Source organism: Saimiri boliviensis, chromosome 13 (assembly GCF_048565385.1).
Source record: "Saimiri boliviensis isolate mSaiBol1 chromosome 13, mSaiBol1.pri, whole genome shotgun sequence".
Taxonomy (NCBI): Eukaryota; Metazoa; Chordata; class Mammalia; order Primates; family Cebidae; genus Saimiri; species Saimiri boliviensis.
Window position 1 is genome coordinate 112,356,147 of NC_133461.1, and position 21,090 is coordinate 112,377,236.

Here is a 21,090-nt window from a genome sequence, read left to right on the forward strand (position 1 = left end):
ACACTTCTGAGTGCGCTCTAAGTCAGCATGCCACAGCTTAGTGAGGTAGGAAGGATTAATCTACAAACGGTTCTTAATTGCGATGACTTTATTTGGTTAAATAGTAAAAATATTAACAAGTAAAGAATAAACCGTGTGTATATATGTGGGTTTTTTTTTTTGAGATGGAGTCTCGCTCTGTCACCCAGGCTGTAGTGCAGTGGTGTGATCTTGGCTCACTGCAGCCTCTGCCTCCTGAGTTCAAGTGATTCTCCTGCCTCAGCTTCCCGAGTAGCTGGGATTACAGATGCCCACCACCATGCCCAGATAATTTTTGTATTTTTAGTAAAGATGGGGTTTCACCGTGTTAGCCAGGCTGGTCTTGAACTCCTGACCTGGGGTGATCTGCCTGCCTCAGCCTCCCAAAGAGCTGCGGTTACAGGCGCAAGCCACCACACCTGGCTTGTGTGTATGTGTGTTTTAGAGACAGGCTCTTGCTCTGTCACCCAGGCTGGAGTGCAGTGGCATGATTCTACACCCTCCAATTCCTGAGCTGAAGCCGTCCTTCTGCGTGGCTGCTGAAAAGTGCTGGGATTACAGGTGTGAATTACCATGACTGGCTGCAATATAGTTCTATCAAGGGAAAAAGTTAGCAACTTAAAGAAACATAGGGGCATTTTAAAATTGCATTTAGACTAGTCAAATAAAATACTGTGTTCAAATACTAGTCAAGTAAAATAACCTGTCAAGGTGTGGGGAAAACCTCACACCTCCTGTCTCCAGGCCTTCGAGCTGTCTGGCTTTTCGTCTTCCCCTGTGGGCGCGCCCACTCCTGAGTCTGCAGTGAGCGTGGCCACTGCTTTGTAAATGATAGCTTTGGCAGCTCCTAGGGATCCTCGAAACCACACAGGAATCCCCTGGAACCCATGTCTTACCGCTACGCCCTGGGCCCACTGATTTCTGTTAGATTTTATTTGCTGGAGCAACAATTCAGCATGACTCCATAGAGCGTGCCCAGTACCAGTACGTGGCTTTTCTGTGCCTGAGTCAGCACGTGGGGCCGGGGCTGCCCACCAGGCCGGAGGCAGACCATCTAAGCATCTCATCGCTTCTCCATTTATACCAAGTCTCCCCATCGTTAGCTTTCAGCGTGGGTGCTCCCAGGTGGGGCTCTCTTTCCTGGAGCTCACTCATGGGGCATCTGCTGCTGCTTCTGGCCAAACTGATGATTTTACCTGCTCTTTTTGCTCTCCCTGGGGATTCTCTGCAGAGCACAAATCACTAACCTACACGACACACCCTAAAACTCAAAGTGCTGCTGGATTAACTGGTCCAGCCTTTTGCCTGCTTTCACTGGAAGGAAGCCATGCGAAGCCGACTCACCAGGACTGGTGGAAAATGGCATAGGAAAAGGGGCATTTATCCTGGGATTCGCTCCCTCAAAGGCAGAGGCGGAAGATCCATCCCCACTTACACCTGCAGCTTTCTGTACTTCCCGAGGGAGGTTTTGCCCGGAGACACGCAGGTGCCTGGAGCTCAAGGGACCTTGCAGACCAGCCTGTGACTTGCCTGGGGATCTCATGCCAGGCCTGGCCTAACTCACTGGGTCTGGGTGGGGCCAGAGAGTTCCTTTCTTTCAAGCGTTCAGGAGATGCCTCTGCTGGCTGCCAGGGCACACCTGACTATGGAAGCCTACAGAGCATTTCCAGACGTTGAAACCCAGGTCCAGGGATGTAAACTCAATCCCCATAGGTTCTTCCACAATGGCTCTTTTCCCAAACATTCCTTAAGAGTCAGTCCGAGAGCCAGTTACTTGTGAGATTCATTCCACATGATCCAGAAACCGGCATTACAGACCCCGGCATCCTGCCGTGCAAGCTAGGGCTCCCGTGGTGTCTTCTCCTTAGCCTGACTTCAGGGAAAAGGAACCACAGGTTGTGGCCACGAAGGGCTTTACTCTTCATGTAATAAAAGGCTCTGAGCCAGTTGAAAATGCTGTTGCAGAGATAACCTGGATTGGAAAGCGCTTATAACACGCTGTGACCTAGAAGCCAGCCACGCGGCAGTGTGATGGTAAGCCACTCACTCTTCAGAACACAAAGGCCTGGCATTCTGTATCACGTTTTTCACTGTGATTTTCTCCTGGGTCAGATAGGGGACTTAAAAATGCATTTTTCTGCTTTGTCTTACTTTTCTAAAGTGAAAATAGTTTTGCTCCCCAAAGTTTTATTATGAAAACTTTCACACACTCAGACAATTGGAAAGTATAGCCCACAGCTCCCTCCTGTTCCGTGGAGACAGCAGTTAGTGTCGTCATGTGGTATCTTTTTCTGAGCCCATTACCCGCAACTACCTTGTAGAACCAGGGTCACTGTCACCCCCGCGAAGGTGACTGTAGTTCCTGAATATTGTCTAATTCTCTCTTGCTTCTAGGGCACGAAAAAGATGGAAAAGGTTTAACTTTTAATACAAGGAAATAACTCGGATGACACTTTGGCGTTGTCTGTCTCGAAGAGAAGGATGGAGGGTTGTCTCCCAGGCGTCTCAACACCAGGGCCTCGTGCCGTTCACAAATCTGCTGAAAGAAGGGTCGCTCTTCCTTGGATCCGATTTGCCAGCCAGCCTGGGAATGGAGAAGGAAGGGGGGGACTTGAGAAGAAGCTGGGAGCTGCTGGCCACGTGGCAGAGGATGGAGCTGGCAGGGCTCTGAGTTGGGGTGAGTCTGGGGGGAGAGTGAAGGGGCCGATGCATTCTGTGGAGAAGCAGGTGGAGGTGGTGGGGCTTCAGCGGTTTCTTGCAGGGGTGATAGCGGAAGCGTCTCACTCTTCCTCCACGTGCTGATGCCCCCAGAATGAACGTGTTCTGTAGCCCTGGTCTCATTGATGACGAGGGGAGGAATCATCTTTGCTTTCGAAATGCTGAATTTTGGCTGGGCACCGTGGCTCCCACCTATAATCCCAGCACTTTGGGAGACTGAGGCAGGTGAATCTCTTGAGGTCAAGAGTTCGAGACCAGCCTGGCCAACATGGTGAAACCTCCTACTAAAAGACAAAACTTAGCCAGGCATGGTGGTGCACACCTATAATCCCAGCTACTCGGGGGGCTGAGGCAGAAGAATTGCTCGAACCAGGGAGGTGGAGGTTGCAGTGAGCTGAGATCGTGCCATTGCACTCCAACGTGGGTGACATGAGCAGAACTCCAACTCAAAAACAACAGAAAAAGAAATGTTGAATTTTGATTTCTTTTGTATTCTAAAACCTGCATAATGAAGATATTTAAAGGGATTATTTTAAGCAAGTTGTTGCTACAGAAATATATAAAAGTGGATGAATAAGTGAGTTTGCTTTACCAACTCCATGCTTCCTAAAACTATAACTAAAAAGTCAGTTTTTTTAAAATTTGAAGTTTAATTCCCAGTTTTCACATTCCTCTTAAAGTGAAATTCAACTGAACTGTTAATACAACGTATGTCAATTTATACTCTTTAGCACAACATGAATACATGGGCAATATCTTGGTATCGATTTAATGTAGGGAAGAGTTATTATAAAGGGTATAAATTGAATATTGCTGGGGAGAGATAATGAATGTCAAAGAGTGTAGCTAATGACATGCCTGCTAATGGCAGGAGAATTTTGCTGTTCAGTGAATGAGAATGATTTTATCTGATGCCTATAATGTAAATAGCTTCCTATAATTGCAAAGAAGTTGAAGTGAAAATTCAATTTATTCTCTTCCAGTATACGCCTCTAATTTTGAAATAGTTTAGACACTTTCAGGAGCTGCACTAAGGACTAATTCTCATCAGAATGCAAATTCACAAAGAACCTGCTGGAACCTGTGCCTTTGATGTACATAGAAATTTGATTAACATACTTGGCTCTTTTATTTTTTTCTAGAATTCCAATTCTGTCTAAATTTGCTATGATGTAACATAATGTACAGTTTTCTGGTATTCTAATATTTGAAGTGGAGTTTTATAAAATTTGCGGAGAGTCTGAAAGGATCATTTGAGTATCTGTAACCTCTCTGATCCCCTGAGATTCCCTAATTTTGTAGTGGGGTCTGCCAAAGCTACACCTCCCAGAAATCTCCTTTCAAGATCTTAGCCTCCCCGTCTTCAGGTTTTCGAGCACATGTTTCTTTTTGTGTTTTTAATGGCTTTGTCACAGTCGTACATATTCTTGGGGGCACATGTGCTATTTGGACACATGTCTACAATGTGCTATGAACAAATCGGTGACTGGGACATGCATCACCTCAAACATTAATCTTTGTGTGTTGGAAACATTACAGTTCTAGCTATTTTGAAATACGCAATACACTGTTAACTTTTTCTTAGGGTACTATTATATACTAGAACTTATTTCTTCCACATGGCCACATTTTTGTTCCCGCTAATATTAATCAACTTCTCTTCCTCTTCTCTCTTGTTCCCTTTCCAGCCTCTGCTAACCACCAATCTATTCTCCACCTCCAAGGACTCTGCCTTTTTTTCTTCTTTGGAGACGGTGCCCAGGCTGGGGTATAGTTGCATGATCTTGGCTCACTGCAATCTCTGCCTCTTAGGTTCAAGTGATTCTCCTGCCTCAGCCCCCTGAGTAGCTGGGATTGGGAGTACAGGTGCCTGCCACTGCACCTGGCTAATTTTTGTATTTTCACTAGAGACAGAGTTTCACCATGTTGGCCAAGCTGGCCTCGAACTCCTGACCTCAGGTGGTCTGCCCACCTTGCCCTCCCAAAGTGCTGCCATTGCGGGCGTGAGCTATCTGGCCGAGCTCTGCTTTTTAAGCTTCCACATCTGACTGAGATTATGCACTGTTTGTCTTTTTGTGCTTGGCTTATTTCACTTAACATAATAACCTCCAATTCCATCCATGTTGCTGTAAATGACAAGACTTAATTCTTTTTCATGGCTGAATAATATTCCCCTGTGAATATTTTTCACACACATTTCTTTCTTACCACATTTTCTTTATCCATTCATCTACTGATGGGAACCTAGATTGCTTCCACATTTTGGCTACCATAAATAATGCTGCAATAAACATGTGGGTGCAGAAATCCCTTTGACATACGAATTTCCTTTTGTTTGGGTCTATGCCCAGCAGTAGGCTGGCTGGATCGTATGGTAGCTCTATTTTTGGTTTTCTGAGGAATTTCCATACTGCTTTCCATAGCGGCTGTTTACTTCCTATTTCAACCAACAGTGTACGAGCATTCCCCTTCCTCCACGTCTGTGCCAGCATTCATTCATTCATTCATTCATTCTTTATTTGGTCTTTGTGATAATAGCCATTCTGGCTGGGATGAGGTACCATCTCATCGGGGTTTTGATTTGCACTTTCCTGATGGTTGGTGGTGTTGAATCTTTCATCACATACTTCTTGGCCCCTGCTACATCGTCTTTTGAGAAATGCCTCTTCAGGTCCTTTGCCCATTTTTGAACTGGGGTCTCTGTTTCTTTGCTGCTGAGTTGTTTGAGCTCCTTGTATATTCCGATTCTCAGTCTCTTGTTGGAGGGGTAGTTTGCAGACATTTCCTCCCACTCTGTGAGTCGTCTTTTCACTTTGTTGACTGCTGCCTTTTCCTATGCTGACAAGCATCCATGTGTCTTTATGGTCCAGTTTCCCCATGGCCATTTAGTTGGGTTGTGTGGTGATATCTTCATAGGTGCTTAGCAAGAGGCTTGGTCAGTGACTTGAGTCTATCAGTTTGATCTGCATAATAAACGCAGTCCATGATCCATATCTCCCTGGAGGTCTGGAAGCAGTGGATGTTCTCAGCTGTGCCATACACGGACCTCTAAGGCTGGTAGCTGCCAATATGTGCACAGGCATCTGCAGTGCTCAGAACATCATCAGTATTTCTGATTCCTCAATCTTCTTTGTTGGTCTGAGACCACCTGGGCCAACTGTGGACACAGGCAGTTTCTCTGTGGTCATGTCCTCCTTGTCCTCTGCATAGAGCACGTGTCCTGCTCATTCTCACAGTCCTTCTGGGTTCTTTGTCATCTGCTGGCCCCTGTGTGGGTGCGGACTACTGTGATGCCTCTCCCCAGCCACAGACCTCTGAGTCTCAGTATGGAAGATGGCCCGGGAGATCCAGCGCCACACACTGCCTCCAGCTCCTGTGTTAACATGACTTGCCGTCATCTGTCTGTAAAAGGAGGCCTTAGTGAGCCAATGCCTCATACTCCTCCCAGCATTAGTGTATGCCCGGTCTCTGGCATTTGACCTGGTGAACATTTAGATTATTTGCTACTTCGGGAGGAATTGTTTGGGGCAAGGAAGTTTCCAATACCGTTTGGAAGATACCATTTGTCTATGTGCTCCCTTATTGAGTTCTTGATGAGACTTGCATCTCAGTGTACTTACTGAATAAAGTCTTAGCTTGGGAAGGATTCCTTTTGTTTTAGGAAACATGCGAATTTTTCATTTTTTCTTTCTCATAATTAATACAAAAATCTTTTTTTTTTTTTTTTTTGAGACGGAGTTTCGCTCGTTACCCAGGCTGGAGTGCAATGGCGCGACCTCGGCTCACCGCAACCTCCGCCTCCTGGGTTCAGCCAATTCTCCTGCCTCAGCCTCCTGAGTAGCTGGAATTACAGGCACGCGCCACCATGCCCAGCTAATTTTTTGTATTTTTAGTAGAGACGGGGTTTCACCATGTTGACCAGGATGGTCTCGATCTCTCGACCTCGTGATCCACCCACCTCGGCCTCCCAAAGTGCTGGGATTACAGGCTTGAGCCACCGCGCCCGGCCACAAAAATCTTAAAACATCAGTCTAGTAATGATTTACAATGTCTCGAAAATACCTTTATGTATGTATTCAAAATAGGAGGCTTGCATTAATAGGACTTCATTCAAACCAGCATTTCTTCGGGTTCATGAAAGTTTTTATTAACCACAGAAGATTGAACGAATCTATATTCATTCAATCAGTTCAGTGAAGTGTTATGAAATTATATTTTGGGCAAAAATTAATTCATAATGGAAATTTCAGTATTCAGAGATCAGAGTTTTAGTCTCAGAAGCCATTTAATTTAATCTTTATTTTAAAATGTGCCGTAACCAGTAACCCTGTATCTGCTCCTAAAATTAGGACTGGAAATTAAGGTTATCATCTTACCTTTTAAACATTTAGGGAAATATCTGAACTTAATTAACATTGTGATAGTTTTATGGACAAAGTACACAGCTGAGACACATAACAAGTGCTTTGACATCTTTGTCCACAAAAAATGAAGGTATCTGGGCAATTTAAGAGAAGAACTTAAGAAAATCACAAAAAGTATCACGTGCATCCATTGTTTGTTCTTTGTGTTCTAGGTTTATTGCGATGTAGTTAGATTTTGTGACTAAATAGTAGTGGAGCAAAGACTCGCAAGATCAGGGTTATTTCAGTGGATGTCTATAGAATGGCTACTCCCAGCCTCTGTAGCTGAGGACAAGCAGGTGATTCTCTGGGATTCTAGGTATTCTGCATTACGGCAGTGTGAGCAGGAGGGTGGCTTCCTGTTTCCTAAGGCAGCCCATCCTCCTGCTTCCCCTTCTTCCTCTCTGTTCCCATTTGCATGGGATTCTATGCCAGGTGACATGAGAGGCACTGTCGGTGGATGATAAATGATGTTCAGTGTGACCTTTGCATTGAAGGAGCCTAAGATCTGCAGTGGCAGCAGAGGACCAGAGCTTTAGGAAAGTTTCATCCTTTGAGAAACACCTGTCCCCAGCGCATGGGGAATGGCCCAGACACAGAGGGCTCTGTGAGGTCAGGTAGCCCAGATGGTCCCCGCAGGCAGGGTGAAGGGCAGTGCTGATGGAGGTCTTCCTCCAGAGGACAGAGACAAAGGGGCCCCTGCTCCCCAGTCCTCTGCCTCAGTGTGGGCTCCTGAATCTCCTTTTCTATGACCCTCCACCTGCCTGAGCAAATCCAACGGCACCTCAAAGCCCAGCACAGTGCTGCTTCCTCCAGGAAGCCTTCTCAATCTTCCCAAGTGAAAGCACTGCCGGGACCTCTGACTTTCTAAGGTACTTGATCTGCACTTCTCTTACACACGAAACGGTTTCCATTTCCTCTAAACAGTTTGCCCTGGTCTTTCTTCTCTCGCTGTCAGGTAATCAGAGTTGGGTCCTTAAAACGTCTTACTCATTGCTGCATCACTGTGGCCTATCAGAGTGCGGCTTCCTCCACTGCAGGTAATCAACAAGTAACTGTTGAATGCAGACATCACTGTGTGTCCACAAGAGGATCACGAAGGCTCAGAAAAGGTAAGAACCCCAAAACAACCCCACAGCAAACCCAACTAAACATGTGCTTGGGGGCATATAATTTGGAGGCAGCAAACATTCACTTTCTACCTTACCATCCTGAAGAAAAATAAGTTTTCAGATGCCTAATAATAATAAGGTAAGTGAAATGTAAATACTGTGTATCCTTGTTGGGCGAGGTGGTTCATACCTGTAATCCCATCACTTTGCGAGGCTGAGGTGGGCAGATCACTTGAGGCCAGGAGTTCAAGGCCATCCTGGCCAACATGGTGAAACCCCATTTCTACTAAAAATACACAGTTAGCCAGGTGTGGTGGCATGTGTCTGTAATCCCAGCTACTTGGGATGCTGAGGCAGGAGAATAACTTGAACGAGGGAGGTGGAGGTTGCAGTGAGCTGAGATTGTGCCACTGCTCTCCAGCCTGGGCGAAGAAAACAACAACAAAATACTATATATTCTAAGATTTTGGAATCTTGCTGTTGATTTGGGTCCCTATATGTAATCAAATTCAATTTTGTATGTAGTACTTTTAGGATATAACTTATGGAATGTTCTGGAATGCCTCCAGGGACAGAAAATCAGGACATACTACGACAGGGCCTCAGCACTCATGCCCTTTAATCGTAAGGACTTTCATTCTTGGTCTGAGAAAGCATTTGCCTCCCTGTAGCTCCCGCCACCAATTTTCCAACGGCTAATGCGGGATAACCCTGGGCTCTGTCTCCGCGGCTGAGGGACTCCCTGTGGACCACACGTGGGTCACAGCTGTGGAGGATCAGAATGAGACCAAGGGTCAGGGATGGGACACAAGCTGGTCTGAAACAGCAGGAGAAAGGAGGCCATGCAAATCCAGCGCAGAAGCAGGCAGTGGAGGGCAGGCTTCCCGTAGGGGAACATTTTGACCTGACACCCTCAGACCGCGGTGTGGAAAGGCACAGCATTCAGCCCCAGATGGTTCTGACTCCCAGTCCCGAGCCATTGCTATTGTTCTGTGATTTGGGGAAAGAGATTATCTCTCAGAGCCCCAGTTTGCCTTTAGAATGCTTACAAAACTGCCCACCTGGTCCACTGGGATGAGCATTAATGACTGTCGTGCATTCGGCATAGGACCTGACGTCTCATGGTCCTAGGAGGATGAGAACTGCTCTACATCCTCTTTATTTTTTTGAGACAGGGTCTTGTTCTAGGGTGATGGTGTGATCTTTTTTTTTTTTTTTTGGGTGCAACAGTAATGAAAGCAGTTTCTGAGCCTACTCCTCTCTCTGCTGGCTCTGGGTTAGGACTTCTCTTTTCTGAGAATCTGCTCTGTTGTTTCTCTCCCAGCTGGTTTTCTATGCTTACTCATCTTGCACCCATAATAGCTGCTTCAATGGAATTTATACCCCTTCTTTCTAGCTTCGGCACCAACCACCAATTGTCAATATTTATCCTTTTACCCTATTTAAAATCTTTGAGAAGGAATCAGGTTGGTTTCAGCCTTTTTTTTTTTTTTTTTTTTATGATGCAGTCTGAGGGACGTTATAAAAGGAAAGAACAGGTTAGCTCAGATTTTCATATTTCAATAGTTTTTTTTTTTATAAGAAAAAGAATAAAGAAGAGGAAGAAAGAGAAAGATGGTGTGATCTTGATTCACCGCAACCTCAACCTCCGGGCTCAGGTGATCCTCCCAACTTAGCCTCCTGAGTAGCTGAGACTACAGGCATGTGCCTACCACACCCAGCTGCTTTTAAAATTTTTAATTATTATTACTATTATTTCGTAGAGACAAGTTGCATTGTATTGTTCAGGCTGATGTACAACTCCTGCTGAGATTATAGGTGTGAGCCACTGTGCCCAGCTCAGGATTCTGCTTTTTCTTTTTTTTTTTTTAAAGATACCTTTTCAAAAATGACAGTCCTTGAAAAAACTAAATTGAAAGTTCACAATTAACATGAAAAATGGTGACGGGGAAGTAGTCTCTGTGTTATAAGCACAGCGTTGGCTAATGTGTCAAAGTCCTACACTTTCCAAAGAAGACCACAACTTTCTGAATGTGTCCCGAATGGGATAAACTCAAATGATAATATAATACTATTTTATAGGCATTTTATGGGCTAAGCCCTGACAAACATGACCTCTTTCTGAATTTTTTCCTCTCCCTCCTCCTCTTCAAAGGTGTTCTTTTGAGGAACCTCATGATGTAGAAAAAACACATCTTGATTGAGTGATGCTCACCTCTCACCATCTGCTCTGATCCTGGAAGGAAGGACCCCCAGCCCTAGGCTGCCCCTGTCAGCAGACACAAAACCAGAGCTGGCAGTTTAACTCGAGTTTGGCATCAACTTAGGCAGTGCAGGTTTTCTGTTTGAGCTTTGTGCTAAAGATGATAAATCTCTTTTATAATGAAGACGGTCTTGCCAGGTTGAGGCGTACACCAACAAGGGGGAGGATGCTGCAGAAAATGAGTGATTTTTAGATGTCAACATTGTGAACACTCCCTGTTAAATGTAGCCTAGTCATGAGAAATGAAAATGCCAAGTGAATGAGGGGAACACGCCTATGCTGGCGGGCACCGCGTGCCAGGCGGAAGGCTTTCCTGTGGCAGTGTCTCCTCCCCAACACTCAGTATCCAGCATCAACTCCTGTAACGAATACATGCAATTTGTTGATGAAGAGAGAAATGTGGAAGAACAGGGTTCGTCAAATAAAGGCAATATCTTTCTTTCTTCCTAGGTTCACACCTTAAGTTATAACAACCGAAAACCAGCACACCGGTGATTTTCTCAGACTGCTGAGGCTCTAAGGCCATTGTTCTCTGTAAGTCACAGCACAGTTTCATCATTGCACTTCCATTTCTAGGATTAGTGAGTACACTGTTACGACAGTCATCTAGAAGTGGAGTGTCAGGGCCACATTCCAAGGGATCTCAGCTATCCTTTTGAGGTTGGGAATTTACAGTGATCTTGTAAATGTACAAATAAATTCATAGAAAAAGAAAAATACTTTAGAAAGAGCATCATAATTTGTCAAGACATTCAGAAATAGCTTTGTGAAATTGTACGGTCTTCGACATAAGCATTAGTTGTAGGTATTCTGCAGTTATGTAATTGGTCTCTAAACAGACAGGTGCTATTAGCTTAGAAATCACATACAGCAATTTATAATGGATGCTGCTTCTGAACTGTCTTTTTGTTTTCGTTTGAGACAGTCTTACTCTGTTGCCCAGGCTGGAGTGCAGTGGCACGATCTTGGCTCACTGAAACCTCTGTCTCCAGGGTTCAAGTGATTCTCCTGCCTCAGCCTCCTAAAAGTAGCTGGGATTACAGACACGTGCCACCATGCCCAGCTGGTCTCAAACTCCTGACCTCAAGTGATCTGCCCGCCTTGGCATCGGCCTCTCAAAGTGCTGGGATTACAGGCGTGAGCTACTGTGCCTGGACTGAACGGTCTCCATGGTAGGTTTCTCTAGACAAATGGGAGAAAGGTGGAGAATAAGGGGCTGTCCCCATTCACATGGAGAGGTCGGGGCCCAGGTGAGCCCCAGAGGGGCTGGGACAGATCTGCTGGTGACACTTGGTAGAGGAATGACATCGCTTCCCATTCTGCTCAGGTGTGAGGCTTTGGGCAAATCGTCCCATAGCTAACCAGCTTTATCTTTGATCTTCAATTTCTCTTTGGCCTAATGCCAAGGCATTTGCTTGCAAAACATGGGCTGATAATGCTAGAAAATAATAACAATTCTCTAAGTTTTTGCCAAAATTCAAGGGAAATGGTAAGTGGAATATGGGATTGACTATGCTCCCAGGAAAAGCGTTAGCACGGTTGATCTCACATTCACCTTACCTGACCAGACAACACACACGCACTTTTCCTTCGATATCTTAGTGACTGCTTCTCTTTCCGTGTGACTTATATCTTGGAATTGAGGGGGATATACTAGACAGCACATTTATTTTCATTCACTGCAATATCGAAGGAAGGAACTTTTCTCCGTGAACGCTGTGATGCGCGCATTGGCATTACTGAGAAAGTATGTCGAAAGGCCCCGGGGAAGCCTGAGCTCTTACTTTCCTCCGAGAGGTCGTTCTCCTCTGCCTCCCTCTCCATCTCTTTGCACCAGCCTTCCATCCTCTTCGTCTCGGAGTGCAGGAGCTTCAAGAACCACGAGCCATCCCTGCGGCAGGGAGACATCCGCCCCGTCTCTACCGTGTCGAGGGCGGGCTCCAGCCAGGGGTCCGGAGGGGGCAGGGTGGAGGTATCCACTTGGGTCCGATAGTCTTCTCGATAGCTGAAGAGCCCCTGCGTCCGTACAGTTCTCACCGCGCCATACTGGGTGGGGGTGCTGGGCTCGGAGTGCCGCTGGAAGGATGAGCCAAACTGGAGGCCTTTGTCCTCCATGGTGATGTGGCCCGGGAACCCCTCTAGCTCCAGGTCCGCTTGGACGGCGGCCGTGACGCTGTTAGAACGTTTAAAACGTCCGTGTCTGCAAAAGGAGGGAAGGAAGACAGATGGTAGCCTTTCTGAGAGAGCTGCCTGCAACAAAATCCCACAGGTAGCTTATCGAGAACACTCCTAAAGGCAGCAGCCTAGCAGCTCAAGGACGGGTGAGTGCTTTGTCCATGAAATATGCTGCTGTTTCATCTAGGGAAGAACGTTTGTTTTTGCAAATAATTAAACTTTTAACATCTACTTAAGTCTTAAGGCCTAAATAATGCCCCCTTGGGATTTAAGTTTATTGAATGATGCAATGAGTGTGCGTTTCATGAAACCACTATCAGTAAATGGCTACCTCCCTATCAGAAAGAAATATGCTACAAGCTTATGCGACTGAGGCTGTGGGTTGCTGCTTGTGTGTGAACAACATCCACATCATCCTGTTTTAGTGGCTTCCAAATTGTGTTTCAGGGCCCAAGCCACTTCTCTCTGGATAAATTAATAGGTCCCCATTCCCCCCTGTATGCAAAATAATGACTCTGAAAATCCGAGTTTGGTGGCTGTTTGAAAGTGAACGTGTTTTTCACTGTCATCCATTTCCATATAGCTGATCACTGAAAGAATCAGTAGGAAGGAGCTTATAATTGGAGACCGGTATGCTGAGCGAGAATGCTGTGTGCATGTGTTGTGCACTGTGTGTGGGGTGTGTATATATGTGTATCTTTGTAGTGCCTGTGTCTTGTCGTGTGTGTCTCTATGGTCTGTGTGCCTGTGCAGTGTGTAATGTGTATGTGTGTGTGCGTGTGTGTGTCTGTGTGGGTGTCTCTGTGTGTCTGTACATCTCCAGATACTGCAGCTATCCCTGTGGCTGTGCAGGCTAAACCCCCAGGAGCACACAGCTGTGCGTGCAGCTGGTTAGTGACGTTGCCATGTGCTCCCTTTGCTATGGGGACGGACACTGAGCCGCAGATCAGGAGGAAGGTGGCTTGCCCGGTCCCCAGGTGCAGAGGATGGCCAGGGTGTAGGACAACTACCTGGAAACTGGGGAAGCCGTTAGCCGGGGTCGGAATTTCTTTGAGATCAAAGTGTCGACAGGGTAGGTGCTGAAATGCTCCCTTAGGAGGGAGGTCACCCAGCACTGTCCCTACCAGATGCTAGCTGAGCCCTCACCATGTAATGTTCTTATCAAAATTAGTTTTTATGAAACAGGCAATATATGCTATTATTTTAAATATAAACTGAAATGATCATCCTGTCTTGCTACAAAAATTACATGACTGTAACAGACATCCCTTTGTATTTTTTTTTTTTTGAGACGGAGTTTCGCTCTTGTTACCCAGGCTGGAGTGCAATGGCGCGACCTCGGCTCACCGCAACCTCCGCCTCCTGGGTTCAGGCAATTCTCCTGCCTCAGCCTCCTGAGTAGCTGGGATTACAGGCACGCGCCACCATGCCCAGCTAATTTTTTGTATTTTTAGTAGAGACGGGGTTTCACCATGTTGACCAGGATGGTCTCGATCTCTCGACCTCGTGATCCACCCGCCTCGGCCTCCCAAAGTGCTGGGATTACAGGCTTGAGCCACCGCGCCCGGCTATCCCTTTGTATTTCATGGTATATTAAGGCCTTGAATGTGCTTTGGTGTGTCTCTGTCATTTTAGGTTTCACGTGACAAGGCGTGAGGACTGTGTCAGTGTCACCCTCGGCCTGTCCTTCCTTCCTCTGGACCAAGGACTCTGACTTCCAGAGGTGGTAAATTACTCTGGAAAGAATTACTCCCTTGTCTCTTGCAAAGCAAGACATAGGTGGATGTTAATTCAAACTTGAACGATATCAATGGCAAAGCACAAACGTCTGGCCCTGTCTCCACCGTGGCATGCATGACTGAGGGCCTTAGGATCCAGAAGCTTCCATCAGGCATCTGACAAAGAGCTCTGGCTTGGGGGCCCTGCATGTGAGGCGGGGCTGCGTTACCGCTTCTCGTCTTCCACTTGCACACCGATGGAGTGGTACTCCCGCAGGCCGCGGCTCTCCGTGTCGGAATCCGTGGCCGGTTCCACCTAATTCAACATAGAACATCTTATTTTAGAACTGAAACATGGGGCCTGGGCAAGGGACTATTTTGTGGTTGTTGATGATTTGCTGTAATTAATTATGCATTTGTTTAATGACTGCAGAGATGCTCTTGACCCAGTAAAATCGCAGAGAGGGAAACGCATTCACATGGGTGTAATTACATCGCTGCTGCGTTTCATCACGTTTTACACAACTACCTGAACTCAAGGCTGCACTTTGGTCTTTTAACTGTATGCAAATAAAACTGCTTAGTTCAGTTCAGGCAAAAAATAGGTTTTGTTGAACTGCATTACTACAGGACTTAAAAGCTCTTATCACACCCTACAGTGAAGAAAGGAAGTACAGCAAGAACCGAACATAGCTAACGACAACAAAGAAGCGATTTAATAGAATTATACTGATGGCTGCATCCACATACAAAAAGACACAGAAAGGAATTTAAGCATTTATCGGAAACATCAAGGCAAACTCTCCACCTTCATCTCCATAGAGCTGTCTCATGTCTGCCAAGGGGACGGCCAGCAGGGTGATATCAGTTCAGAACAGAAATCGGGTATTCCACAGAGAATTCTTATTGTGGCCATGTTTGCCAAAAAGTCCTCAGAAACCCACAAAGCATTTTAATGATCATCACCTATGTAAAGTTATCCCACAAGGGAATTCTACTGCAGTACGTTTTCAAAAACAAAACCAAAAAACCCCCAAAGTCTCAGTAGCAAAACTCTGTGAAACCAAAGGTTAGTTAACCCATTAATATTTTCCAGGCACTGAGTCATTCCTCGTTCCAGAAAAATATTACCTATTAAGTGGACTGCTGACCCCTCTCTGAAATGTCACAGCTAAGTTATATCGCTTTTCTTGAAAACTATTACTGATCACTACAAGGAAAAGGTGCATTAAACAAATAATGATGACCCTGTCCTCTGTGAGTCGGAGAGGAGCTGCAGTTTGTGACTGTTCTGAGGGTAAGCCTGTGTCAACAAGGACTGGCTCTGATTTGTGGCTAAGAGAGCATTGTGGTAACAGCAAATATTTCGTTGTTGCCTACCCTGCCCCAGGCACCATGCCAAGGTTAGAGCCTTACCACACATAATCCACACAACAACCCTGCGGATGTTTCCAGCCCTAGGAGAGAGTTGGGGGATCAGAGGAGGGGTGACCTGCTCAGGGACGCCCAGCTGCTTGAAGGCTGAGCCAGGGCTCTTGCCCGGATCTCTCTGACCATGAAGCCATGTGCAGCATGGAAGGAACAGCACGAGAAAACCCTGGAGCTCTTGGCTGGCTACAGAGCCAGGGGACTGACCAGAAACCACACTTTCCCTGGTGTAACTCTGGAGACAGGCGCAGAAGCTGTCCCTCAACTGTGATGCACGTTCTGACAGGTGGGTGAGATGGGCTCTGGGAGGAAGAACATCCTTGAGTGAAGACGCTGGCCTTCCTGTTAGGATTTACCATATTCCCGTCTCTAGTTTTAAGTGGGTCATGACTTTATTAAACCTTACCTTGCATGACACGAAGATTATTAGTGTTATTTTACACAAAAGGATTGTAATAGAATTAATAGATTTAAAATGCCACGTCTGTACATAAGGAGCAGCCTTGTGTTTTAACTACAAAGGATTCCATTTTATGAACATAGCCTAGTGCATTTAATGAACCTTCAGTAGAGGGTAAATGTAGTTGTTTCTAGTTTCTGCCATTACAAATGATGCTGCTATAAATACACATCTGTACTCGTATGAATGTGAAAACTTCCGTGAATATATTCACCTGATAGGAGGTCTGGGTCAGAGGCATTGCACTTTTTGGTAGATACCGTCAAATCTGATATGAGTGAAATACATTCAAAGGAATGCTGTTAAAGAGATTTTACAAAAGAGCACTCGTTTTTATCATAAAAATGTGGAGAATATTTTGTCTCACTTACTCCGTTTCTAGGAATCCAGCCTAGACAAAGGATCGTAATTTGTGACCAATGTGTGAGGTGTTCATTGCAGCATTATTTATAAGGTGGCACCTGAGGAGAATGAGGGTGAGACAGTGGGACAGGAACGTGCAGCAAGTCATGATTTACTTGTGAGAGTGGCTCATGCCTGTAATCCCAGCACTTTGGGAGCCTGTGGCAGGAGGATCACTTGAGCCCAGGAGTTTAAAACCAGCCTGGGCAACATGGCAAGACCCCGTCTCTTAAAAAAAAAATAGCTGAGTGGTGGTGCCTATGGGACCAGCTACTCGGGAGGCTGAGGCAGGAGGATCGCCGGAGCCTAGGATATTGAGGCTGCAGTTAGCTGTAACTACACCACTGCACTCCATCCTGGGCAACAGAGTGAGACCCTGTCTCTCAAAAATAAAAAGACGGTGATAAAGGTAATAACCCCCAAAATGCTTATAATACAGACTTTAAAACACAGACTAACAGATGCTATGAACAACAGAATTACCAGGTGCATGCACGCATGTAGCAACACACTCACACTGACAGGTATGTACGTGTACCATGGAAAGGATGAAAAACGCAACAAAGTAACAAAAGGAGCTTTTCCTTCCTTGGTCTCCAAATTTTCTCTAATATATATTTTTATGGTGAATTAGAAAAAACACAGCTTCTGGAGCAGGTCAGATTCTGCTACTTGCTAGCCAGGCAACTCTTAGGAAAGTCTCTAAAATTTTGTTGAACTTTTGCTTCCTTGTCTCTAAAAAGAGGGAAACACCCAATGCCTGAGTGAACTGATGGAAAACTCTCAGCATGAGGCCCGATTCAGGTAGGTTTGTTCACAGCAAGTGCTAATTCCCTGTTCTCTCATCTCAGTGTTGAGGACTGTCAGGTGAATAGCGGTATGACATGGAATGCGCTTGCCTCTGAGGAACTCTGCAGATTTTATACTGGCTGTCTTGTGAACTCTTTCTAAGGCAAACTCTGAGGAGGACATGTAAAATCACACGTGGGCAGCAGGCGCTCAGTATTTATCCATTTCAGAAATCCTGGGCAGACGGAGGCTTCATGTGAGACAGAAGAGCAAATCTGGGACAAAGAAAAGACTTTTCTACAGTGGAAGGGAAATTCAAGTCTCTTCCAAAGGTAATTCTGGCTAGAAGTGTAAGTGGATTTAAAAAGTTCTGAGGCCAGGCACGCTGGCTCACACCTGTAATCCCAGGGCTCTGGGATGCTGAGGGGGAGGATCACGAGAGCCCGGGAGTCTGAGGCTCCAGTGAGCTATGACTGCACCATTGCACTCCAGTCTGGGCAACACAGCAAGACCTCATCTCTTATCAAAAGTTTTGAAAAATATAGGCATGCAAGGAACATATGAATGAGCAAAATCACTGTCCCACTCCCATGGAGTCACAGGTTAGCTGTGGCATCAAGGCCAGCCAGCCGCCTCTGAGCCCGGCTTCTGTAGGGATGCTGAGAAAATGAATGTGGGCGGGGCTGGCGGCAGGAACCCTTCACCAGTAATACTGGGCCAGAGTGCCAAGCTGTAATCTTTGCTCTCCCAACAAGCTTGTTTTCTGCTCTTCCTTCAAAACCTCACACAGGACACAGTGGGTACCCTGGATTTGATACAAACTCCCTCTCCCTGGGAGACGTGCTCTGCCTCCAAAAGTCAGGGGTGAGTCGCCAGCTCTGCTGCCTGTGAGGCTCTGAGCTCCAGGGAAGAGCAGCTGACTGTGCCTGGAGAATCGGGCAGGACATTCAGAATGGACAGCCACAGAGGCTTTTCCAGGCAGTTCCTGCCTTCTCACAACCTGGTGAGAGATCACAGAGTAGAAACTCATCTCATTGGCTGGGCGTGCTGGCTCATGCCTGTAATCCCAGCACTTTGGGAGGCCAAGGCAGGTGGATCACCAGAGGACAGGAGTTCCAGACCAGCCTGGCCAGCGTGGTGAAACCCCATCTTTACTAAAAATATAAAAGCCAGGTGTGGTGGCACGTGCCTGTAATCCCAGCTACTCAGGAGGCTGAGGCAGGAGACTGGCTTGAACCTGGGAGGCGGACAATGCATTGAGCCGAGATAGCACCACTGCACTCCAGCCTGGCCAACGAGCAAAACTCCATCTCAAAAAAAAAAAAAAAAACAACCAACAAAACAAAACAACACCAAAAACTTGATCTCATTTATAAAGATGCGGCTCCCCATGCACCAGGGATGGAAGGATCCTGCATGTCAGCCTAGGCCTCTGGCCCACCTAACTGCAGGGTCTGGGAGCTGTAAACATGTCTGCAGAGTTCCCCGAACACAAACATGCACACACAAGAAAAGGGAAAACTCAGCAGGACAGACAAACCGCAAAGCATAAAACGAGAGAACATCCAAACGGTCTCATCGTAACCACGAAAAGCGGGGTCAGGCCAGACCGTGAATTCTGGGTCAGGGGAGCTCCCCAAGGCGCTCAGCTGTGTCCACAAGCTCTCCTCCTCATCCGAGGACTGGCCTATGAGTGCCAAGGCGGGGGCCCATTCTGGCCTATGGGCAACTGGCCTGCACATCTGCAGCTCTGATGAGGCCTGGGTGAGTGTCCTGCTGTAAGGGCCAGACTCCTGTGGCCGTGTCCAGCCACCTGAGGAACAGGGGCCTTGCAGCTAGGGAGGGAGGGAGGGCGGGGCCATGGGGGATGTGCGCTGAGGACCCGCACTCACTGGGGATCACATCAGACACAGCCCAGTAATTATCGTGAGAATCCTGAATTCAAACCCTGATTGTGAAAGGTCACGCGACGCCCAATGCACTGGGGAGCTGCCTGTGGGACGGTGCCACCGCCGCCCCCCACTGGAGCTCGCTCTCTGTGTGCTCTCGAGTCACAGAGGGTGTGAGCTCCACATAAGGTATGTTCAGTGGCACAGATGCTGTTCACTTGTAGGAATGACAGTGGCAGAACACAGATTCTCCTGCTATCTGCACTCTGACATGACTGCCCCCAAAGGTCCCTGGAGCTGTGGCTCTGGGAAGCCAGTTCCATTAAATGCTGCTTGAACACACATTAGCCAGCTTTGCCTGCGAGCTAGGGAACAGCATGATGCCTGCCCCATATCCCAGGAGAGGAAAAGAACCGGGGCAGGTCCTGAGGGTATGGCATCATTTTGGGATTTTCTCCTCTGAGAAGGAGAGCGGAGGGGCGGAGTGGAGGTAGGCTCCAGGTTCTCACGCGCTGGCTTCGCTTGTGGCCTGGCTGTGCACCTGCAAGTCACTGACCCTCCCTGAACCTCAGTTTTCCCATCCGAAGGCTGGGCACAGTAACAACCAGCACACAGGGTTATTGTGAGGATTAAATGACGCCTGTCTCAGCCTGTCACCTGCCCTGACAAGCTGACGACCGCAGCTCCTCTCCCGAGGCCTCCCAGGCACCTGCCCTGGGAGAATCCCCCTTTCATCCACCTCATTCTTCACTTTTCCTCCTCCTCTGCTCCTGGACTTGCTTCAATTCTTTCTCTGGCTGTTTTCCTTATCCTGACACTTGAGTACATTTGCCCTGTGGCTTTTCAAGTCACCGCCTTTGGATAACTGAGCTCACCAGCTCACAGGATGCACAGAAAACACACAGGATCGTGCATTTGTTTTTCTTACTGCCATGAAAGGTGACTTCGTCATCCACCTGCATTCCTGCCTTTGCATCTATCCTCACCCAACACGCACCCAGAGGCCCATCCGTCCACTCACTTTCCCGACATTTACCGAGCACTCCCTATGTGCCAGGCACAGTGCTGGGTGCAGGGCGGCAAGAGGCTGGGAGCAAGGTCCCCCCTCACAGGACACATGTCGGGTGCTGGGGTCCAGAGTCTCTCCCATAGGACACAGTGTGGGGCATGGGGGTCCAGAGAGGCCTCTGGGAAGGGGTGAAGGCATGGGCTGAGCTTCGCAGGGGAGGCAGGGGATGAGAAGCCTGCACTCAGCAGAGGTGGCTGTGCGAGGGGTGGGAGCTGGGAGCGGAAGAGGGCTGACCACAGAGGGGTGTGGGGTCCTGGCTGTGGGTGGGGCAGGAGGCAGTGGCATTGTGCCCAGTATGCTGACCTGAGATTCCAAAATTATGTCCCACTCCTTTCAGATCAAGTCTGTACTGCAGGTGCTCAGAAGTGGGCACTGCCTCAGTCTTGGCTGAGTGGATGTGGGAGTTGGCCGGGGAGAAAAGAGAGAGGGCGTTGAGTGCCTGGCAGTGCGAAGCTGCCTGGCTAATTTGGGGACCTCTCCAGTCTCTACTGCAGACGTGACTCCGGAGATGGAGACGGATGAGGGCACCCTGCCTTTCCCGCTTACAGGAGCCAGAGCCCAGCTAGGCCCAGGGCTGGGGCAGTTAACGGACCCTGGTGAGCCCCTCGTCCTTGTTAGAGGGGACAGGTGGGGGCACCCAGCATAG

General features: G+C 47.3%; 1 protein-coding gene and 1 long non-coding RNA gene across 8 annotated transcripts in view; one reads left to right on the forward strand and one right to left on the reverse strand.

The window, feature by feature from the left end:
- Positions 1–21,090, reverse strand: part of DLGAP2 (DLG associated protein 2) — an 868,686-nt gene that overhangs the window by 15,299 nt on the left and 832,297 nt on the right. For all 7 annotated transcript variants that reach the window (XM_074384215.1, XM_074384216.1, XM_074384214.1 and 4 more), the window contains 2 exons: positions 14,638–14,723; positions 12,299–12,714 (listed from right to left, as the gene is read on the reverse strand). In XM_074384215.1, the coding sequence (XP_074240316.1) occupies positions 12,299–12,714; positions 14,638–14,723 (502 nt within the window). The remainder of the gene's footprint in view (positions 1–12,298; positions 12,715–14,637; positions 14,724–21,090) is intronic.
- LOC141580895 (uncharacterized) lies at positions 1,100–19,309 on the forward strand. Its single transcript, XR_012513341.1, has 6 exons — positions 1,100–2,695; positions 8,098–8,251; positions 10,965–11,048; positions 11,507–11,686; positions 14,325–16,121; positions 17,549–19,309. It is a non-coding gene; the product is annotated as an uncharacterized LOC141580895 (long non-coding RNA).